The sequence below is a fragment of the Nilaparvata lugens genome, chromosome 12 (assembly GCF_014356525.2).
Source record: "Nilaparvata lugens isolate BPH chromosome 12, ASM1435652v1, whole genome shotgun sequence".
Lineage (NCBI taxonomy): Eukaryota > Metazoa > Arthropoda > Insecta > Hemiptera > Delphacidae > Nilaparvata > Nilaparvata lugens.
Window position 1 is genome coordinate 3046613 of NC_052515.1, and position 8876 is coordinate 3055488.

The window sequence follows — 8876 nt, forward strand, 5'->3', positions numbered from 1 at the left end:
ATTAAGATTTGATTTGATTTGCAGTCGTCGCCGCCGCACCACGATCACTCGGCGGCATCCACATCTAGTGGTGGTGGATCTACATGCAAGGAGCATGCGCACTACCACTGGATGTGGATGCTGGATGAGTTGGGCAACCTCGGCCGCTCCAGTACCAACTGCCCGACCAGGTGTTGCTAACCATATTCGGCTACTTGCTGTCGGTTTCAGGGCATCAGCTCTGGTAAGTAGCAAATTAAGAATAATTATCTGTGGTTTTATTGAATTATAATGTCGCATCCACACTATCGCCCAAGTGCGTACTAATGACGACGACCGCGAGAGTGTGGATTGGTGGTTTGCCAGTGCTGGCCTTGGTTGGCCTACGCTGGGCTGGCCGACGTTGGGTCAATATGTAGCTACAACAGCTGAAACCATACAGGCTGCTATACTTGGACTCTTCAGGTATTATGTGTGTAGGTGTTGTGATCGAATTCCCATCTAGCTGTTAACCCTGTTGTCAATATTTGCAGTAGAACAAGTCTTCGGGGTGATTTACAGCATTTAATTTGGATTAATGTTTAGTAATAATCATTCATTATTTAGCATGTGAATAAAATGCAATTTCTCATGAATTTTCATCTGTAGACTGGCTGGCCGCTATGGCTTCGAATAAAATGAGCGCTGCTATCCAGAGATTGTCAGTTTGGTGTAAGCGTGAGCATACCTGACGCTGACTAGCAATTAGGGTTCGATTCCCGGGCTGGCAAATAATTTCTAGATAGTAGCTCTCATCGAATTTCCATCCAGCTGTTAACCCTGTTGTCAATATGTGCAGTAGCACAAGTATTCGGGGTGATTTACAGCATTTAATTTGGATTTTCGTTTAGTAATAACTATTCATTAATTAGCATTTGAATAAATGCAAATTGTCATTAATTCCCATCCAGCTGTATATACCATACTCATGGATGAATATAATAATATATAGCCTATCTATAGATATCTATCTATGTGAAGGCCATCTCACACCGCCGTAGCGTAGCTTGTAATACGTTTTTGAAAAACGTAGCCGACATATTTCCTAATGTTAGCCAATCTGTCCATTTGGATCTGGCATGGCATAATTATAATATTCGTATGGCTTTTATTGGTGGGGAGTTCCTGACGGAAGTTTCTCCTCGCCTGAATATATATCATTTAAGCCGTCAATGTGCCTCACGACTGTCATACTTCAGCCGTGACCGACAGTTTAACGTGCCCATCCAATTTAACTTGAGGAGATAGAACAGCTACGTCTTCCGAAGACTTATTTCAATAGGCATTTTACGAGGTGTTTCCTAAGCGACGGCTCTACGATTCTACCCGAGCGACATTGTAGGCTAGTCTATAAGTCGGCAGGTCAGGATTGGTTGGTTGCTCCGTTTGGGTTGCTGCTAGTGAGGTCCACGTTATAATTGCACTAGAAAACAAAGAAAACAGCGTTGCCAGAGGATAGCTGCTGTTACTGCTATAGGCCTATCTCATGTCATATTAACAACTGTTCATTCTTGTTTAAAATAATCAATTATGTTTTATTCGTCAAGGAAATACACATTCCAATGATTAAACAATAGGTGATAAAATTTGATTATTCATTTATTTTTCTAAATACTATAATCATAATAAAATTATGACGATGGAGGAAGAACTAGGCAGAGCCTGTACCATTTCTCTTCCAAATTTTGATAGAAAGTTGATGTTTTCCAAAGAAATAATTGAGATTAAATATTTTGTTCATCAATTATATTATTCTATATTGTTAAAACACGATCTGGCGACGTTGAGGAGCTAGAGAAGGATAGAGAAGGATCTGCTTTGTCGAATGATAGACACGGTTGGCAATACCAATGTTAATTATTAATAATACTGCCATTATAACGTGGACCTCATGTATGTAAATTGTTATGTATTTTTTATTTCTGCACTTTTTTGTAATTGATTTGAAATCCAGGTTATATGCTTCTTTTATTAAAATGTTTATATTGTTTTGTTCAAAAGGCAAATACATTGATTCGGATTTGTTTCAGTAGTTGACCGCAGTGTCTTTTATATTATCTGTTTCAGTTGGGGCAAACTGAGCCGCTTCGGCGAGCGGGCCAATAATTTCAACATTGTTTCAATTCCAAGTTGATTGTTTTGAATTAATATAGTCTACTGTTACAGAGAGACTATGCCTTTTGAAAATATAAACGGTTACCTGATAAGTACCTTAATTTGTGTTATGAAATATGATTGATATCCAACTATTTAATAAATTTCTCAATTTGAAAGATTCAAATGATATTATTTCGATTATTTACTTGCCCACCAAGTGCAGTTTTCTCGGTGAAAGCTTAAACCGAATTGGATCAGCTGGTGTGTTTTCATATCAATGAAACTTAACATGGATTTAATTCATATTAAGCCGACATTTGGTTCAAACTGGTACTGTGAAAACGGCTTTTAAATCGTTAGAATTATTCAAGTAATTAGTATGGTGATTATTATCATAGAAAAAATATATCATAAGAAGATAACTCTATGGTATAGATTGTTCATGTTTCTTTGTGCGTTTTAAAACAGTAAAGAAAAAAGTATCTCAGGTTGGGCTGAAATTTGCACCATAGATGAAGCTTTATCTGAGAAATGTCTGAGCCAAATTTGGCACCCCCAGCTACTATACAGGGTGAGTTATGCAGCTTCAAACGTAAAATTTGCAAATTTTCAAACGGTGAGGAATTTTGCAAATCGGATTCCAGATTCATGTTCCTCTCATCAAAGAGCATAAGGTCACGAAGTTAGAGCGATTTTGATTTTTCACAAAAAAATTAGATAAACCATGGGTTTTATGAAAAATGCGAATGTGCCAGATTCGGTTGATATTCGAACTATGGAAAGAGGTTGACTCAACAAGTGATAGATAAATGTCTTTTATTTTCATTTTATAACATTACAAATGATGTGGGCGAAGTTGAGGCAATAAGAGCCCCCCTCTTCCACTTGACCCACAAGTATGGGTCTGTTTGTGTAAATGGCAGAAGATAAGAAAAGATTCATTGAACAATTGACAAGTTTACTTGATAGAATACTTGACAATTATATAGTCTAAAATAAGAACTTAGTCAAAAATAACAGATTAAACTAGCTGACGTACAAACAACTCTAAAGTAATTTTTCACTAAGTTACCAAGAGGGATTATTAACTATGGAATGAGAAAGAAATCAATAAAAATGCTTACTTTCTTGATCAGATTTATTATAGTTTTTAGTATAAAAGATTTTTTTTCAAAGAGCAAAGAATAAAGAGTTAACCTGATTTCAAAATCTCAGTCCAAGTAAACTGAAGATCAGTAGTAAATTATACAAGAAAATTTACAATAATCAAAAATATAATAGCTGTAAATTCTGCTCAAAATAAGATCTAGTTGCACGAAATTTGTTTAATAACTGATTAAATTATTAGATTTTTCTGTATTAGCTGTTATGCTACTATAGCGGTGACTGAGGACTCTATAGATTTGTTTCTATAAGTATTTCAGAAGAAGTTGCTGTTGTGGGCTGTACAACTCGCTTTCCTGATAGATTTCCCTTTAAGAATCTGATCTGTTTCATTTTCATGATGGCCTATGGGCTATGTGAGATAATGGGATGATGTTCCAGTAATTTAACCATAACTATTGAACGGTTCATCAGAGCCTTATTTTGTAGCAAACGTTGTTGTAGAATATAACATTTTTCTCATCATCATATACCGTAGTTGAAAATTTTGTCACTGCAATTAATAAATTCAAACTGAGAGATTTAATGCTTCAAAAAAAGCAGGACCGCATCTCTAGTAGAATTTTCCCTAGTTTTTATATCTCTAACTTTTGTTAGCTTCATAGTAGCTTTGTACGCATGAGGACCTTTTTTGTATAATATCAAATTGACTGTTGAGTAACAAGTTCTAATTACTAACTAAAGTCAAGAGTAAAGAGCTATTTTATTCGATTTTCAATATAATCATTATATACCGTAGTTAGTAGGTATAGCATAAAGTTTACTTTAGTTCTGTTCATAGATAGCATACAGCTTTTGAATTTGCCGGTTGATAACCTAGTTTGAATTTGCCGGTGAGCCAACATGATAATGATGTTTCAAAACCTTTTGAATAATATAGAATGAAGAGTGAATCTTTTTATGAATAATTCTTTCAAACGTAATAAAGACATTAATCTATAGTTATAAAATTCCTTATCTATAAAAAATCATTTGAGAACCATTGAATGTCGATATTTTTTCCAAATGTTTCAATCAAAAGTACTTATATATATTCCCAACTTTTCAATGAATAATGGTATAAATCAACTAGAAAATATATTTGAAACTTTTAAAATAATTATTTGAATATCATAATTCTAATTTGATGATAGATATACTTAATTATTTTCTATTATTTTTTTGCGTTGTGTAGTGGTACGGCTGGCTACCTGCTGTTCAAGCTAATCAGCTGTTTGATGTTCATTATTTTTTTCAACTATGAATTGCGTTAATAGTGCTTCCAATAAACAGGATAATTTGATACATCAGAGAAATAATTTGAATATTTTATTTGAACGTATCAATTGTTAAAACATAATTATTTTTTCATTATTATTTTGCGGTGTGTAGTGGTACAGCTGGTTACCAAAATCCGTCTCCATCGAGGTCAGTTACGTTGCAAGCACGCGTTGCATTTTTACCTCCTGTGTTCTTCTGAAACCCTGGTATTGGTTTTTGATTTTCCTATCTCTCCAATGTTAAATTTTTGGTTCAAGTGATACAGAATGACGTCAGGGTGATACAGATACAGAACGGCGTCCATCTTTGATTTGATACAGATATTATCATCTCTACAGAGGATGAAATCCATAAATAAATATTATTTGAATAATTCTCTATTATATCAGTGTTTAATGATATTTAGATAGTTTTTAATATTGGTTTCAATTGACCTACAGATTTTTTGGTTATTTTTTTTTTTGACTGAAAATTGTACTCAACTCAAAATGAATTGAGGTTATGAAAATATTAACCATAGATAACCAATTTTTGGAATTTTTAGTCTGAATCTAAATTTAAAAGAGGAATAGGACAGTTTTTATCTCATCTCTCCGATCATTTTGATTTAAATTATATGTGGAAATAATTAAAGAATGAAACTGTTAATTTGGTAAACAGATACAGGAATTTGGAGGTTAGCCTATTTATATTTAGCATATTTTCCTAGTTTTATCCCAACCTAGCAAATAATAACAGTTTAGCTTGTTAGAACGACAACTTGGTAAGTACCGGTAAACCTGATGATAAATCTATAATGTAATAATAGAAAGAATCGGCTTGTACACGTAGGGGATAGGATATTTTTCAATGACGCATCATCCCCAGGAGACGTCTCCACCGTTCAGCTGCTTTTGTGATAATGCATATTATAATTTGAATGAATTTATGATTGATTATTTAAATTTTTATTGAAAGTGGTCACGGTTTTATTTGCCATTCGAATAATTGTTCTGTAATTATGTGTATTGAATACAATGAATGAAACAGAAGGTATTGGAGGTATCTCCAATATGTCGAGTTTGTGAAGTTCTCAGTTAGTCCCTAGCAAAGCACGGGTTACCTGCTGTTGGTAATATTTTGTTTTTTTATTTGACCACTCTACAGTAAGATTGTACACAATAATAATATCGTGGGTCTGTTTTTGCAGTTGCTTGGTATGGATTGTAAGACACAGAAGAAGACGCATTTAGATGTTTTTGGATCTTGAATCTTGATGCTCACAGAAAAGCAAGTCAACCAGACAGGTGAGTCACACAACATTAGTATACTTTTACTCAAGTAGGCCTATACTTACTTAGTTACTTACAACTTAATAGTTGCTACAATACTCTTTTCTGGCTATCAAGTTTGTCAGTGGCTCAATTCAGGGCAGTATTCCACCACCAATTCAATTCAATACTAGCAGATAACCCGTGCACCGCAATGGGCTAATTAAAAATTTAACAGACTTAAAACTTGACCTACCTTAATCTTGGAGAATAAGCTAATAGGCTAATATTCTTTTATATTAAAAGAATTAATATAACCATCCACGGTGAATAATTAATAATCTATATGCAAATTGTCAAGTTAATCAGTCCAGTAGTTGAGGCGTAATGCTTGATACTTGTAGATATCCCACTAGTAGCGCGACAGCGCCGTGGTCGTCCCTGCGGAACACACCGTCATCATAGAATTCGTGCAGGCTATAGTAAGGCTTTTGTTGTAAGTGTCTCTTCTGGAGGTCCTTGAAGGTGCCTATGCTTTTGATATTTTTTATTTCTTCTTCTGGGAGATGGTTGTAAATCCTGCTGCATCTGGTTGTAAATCTGGGCCCCTCTTGCGCCAGTCCAGTTCTCACTGTCAGTATATGGGTGTCATTATGTCGTCTTGTGTTGTATCCATGTATATGTTGGTTCCGTTGGAAATAATCCGGTCTTCTTTCAACCATCAGAGCTGATTCAAAGACACGGGAGTGTTAGTATTCCAGTCTCAAAAAATAAAGTTTTGCAATGTGCCAGGTAGTTCTCATTGTTTATAATTCTAACGATCCTTTTCTGTAGGTGAAGAAGCATGATTTTTTCAAGTATGCATTGTGATGATCTATGAATTTCTATTATGCATTATTCATTATCTCATTTCTATTTTCATATGATGCGTCTGATAATTGGTGAACTGTGATTCCATTCATTCATCTGTGAATTTCTTATTTTTTCATCTAATTTATCTATGTTCTATTACAGGCTCTGAAAATTGATGAAATGGAACAAATTATTTGGACAAGACACTAGAAAAATTCTACTCGGTCGGTTTTGAAATCATACCTCAAGAAACTTGCGGGATCTTCGTCTGCACTGCACTAGCATTTTAGGTAACTATCCGAATAGCCTACTATTTTGTATTCATTTCAGTGACAAATATTCATTTGTACCGTAAATGAATAAATGAATATCACAACTGAAATAGAGAGCAAACCTTTGTTTAGGAGGAAATTAAAAGACTCGAATAGTGCTTTTACAGTGCTACAGAACTTTTCGAATCAAGACAAGTTGAACTCATGATTGCTGTGTTCAGAAATAAAAGTATTAATTCAACATCATATCTATGCTACTTTATTGTATATAACAATTGTAAATATATGATTGTTATGGTGACTTACTCAGTTATGTACATGCAGAAATTAAGCATATTTTTAATAACACAGTGTTATGATGTGGCAATTTAATATCTGGGTAGAATGGATCCCTGCAAGCCATTTTTTAAAAATATACAGCAATTTGACTCTTCACTGTTTATTAATGCTGCAGGCTCTTACTTTTCAAAGATATCTTGAATATATTAGATCTAATAAGCGATCTACATGAGCACTTTACTAGAGAGTGTATTCAAGTTGATACCGGTCAGGCTTTTTATTTTAGGGAGCTTCCTCCATCTAGGGATCTAGGGTCTCTAAAGCCTGATGTTTTTGCATATATGTCCTGCATATATAGTATATAGATAAACGTGACGTGTGGTTAATGTGGTAATTTGTTGTTTGCAGGGTTTGTTGGAGGCGAACGACATCCACAACAATGGGATAGCGGGGTTCGGGCGCCAACCCGACAGTGACAGTGGTGCACTGCGAGATCCACCACGGACAGACGGGTGGCTTGTACGGGCTCGGCCAGTTCATCGACAACCGCATCCATTCCCACAGCAACCCCACCGCAACGAGATCTACAACGGCCATCAGGGTGGCGTCTTCATCTTGGGCGAAGGCCGCGGCTTGATCGAGCATAACAATATCTATGGTGAGTGAATTGCAAACATCACTATGTTATGCCTAGTCCTCAGTCGCTGGCCCGCGTTGGTCTTGCCATCTACACTGCAATGTGGCCAGCGTCAAACAATACATGCACAATGGAAACTCGGCTAGAATCGTGACGTCAAAATCCGCCATCTTGAAAGAAAGCCAATCTAGCCAGTGCCGCCCAGAGCGGCAATGATTTAGCCAGTTCTTCTGTCCTATTACATCAGCTGTTCAACTTTGTCGCCTTGACAAAATGTAGCTTGTATCAGAATTTATAAGAGTTTTTCCAATCACTTGATAAATCAAAATTATTCATTATATCACAAATATTTTATTCGATAATTTATTAGATACTCATTTACACAGAAAAATCAGCAAAACAAATGACAAAACAGGCATTGGTTGACTAGTGTGGATGGGTGGTTTGGCCTTCATTGGCCTACGGTGGGGGGCTGGCCTCCGCTCGAGAAAATTGGAGCGATGGCCAATGAAGGCCAGCGCTGGCAAACTACCCATCGACACACTGGCGGTGGTCATCATTGGGCCAACATGTGGCTGCGGCATAAGGACCCTTATTACTGCCTTGGCGGCTCCACCGGTTTATTACCGCGTGTCAGCGTGTTCTACTGACTGCTACAAGTCACCACCAGGTTTCTAGTGGTCGGTGATATCTGTATTCGCCTCACTTGTTTGTGCTGTCCACGTTGGCAGCAGATGATGTCGAATCGATGACATGAATCATTTTGTAGTGGGATAGCACTAGGTGAACTAGAAACTCGACTGCACTGGATATAGAGTGCTGTCTTTGAGTCTTTCAACCCGGCTCACCCTGAGGGTTGAAGGTTGGGGCCGGCAACGATAAGATAGCCTTGGATGCAGTAGCTAGATTTTAGGAGTTGATAAGTGACGTCGTTCGGCCCCTCGAAATAAACTCCTAATAGCCTCTCTTATTTGGAAAGTCCAGAAGTCCAGAAAGTTGGTTATGTATTATAATTTAAACCATTTATTCATTAATGCTCATGTTTTC

At 36.2% G+C, this 8876-nt stretch overlaps 1 protein-coding gene across 1 annotated transcript in view; it reads left to right on the plus strand.

Annotated features, from left to right (window-relative positions):
- Positions 1-305: 305 nt before the first annotated feature.
- Positions 306-8876, plus strand: part of LOC111058290 (rho GTPase-activating protein 26) — a 31886-nt gene continuing 23315 nt past the window's right edge. Inside the window, exons 1-2 of the mRNA XM_039439421.1 lie at positions 306-356; positions 7601-7850. Coding sequence (XP_039295355.1) covers positions 306-356; positions 7601-7850 — 301 coding nt within the window. The remainder of the gene's footprint in view (positions 357-7600; positions 7851-8876) is intronic.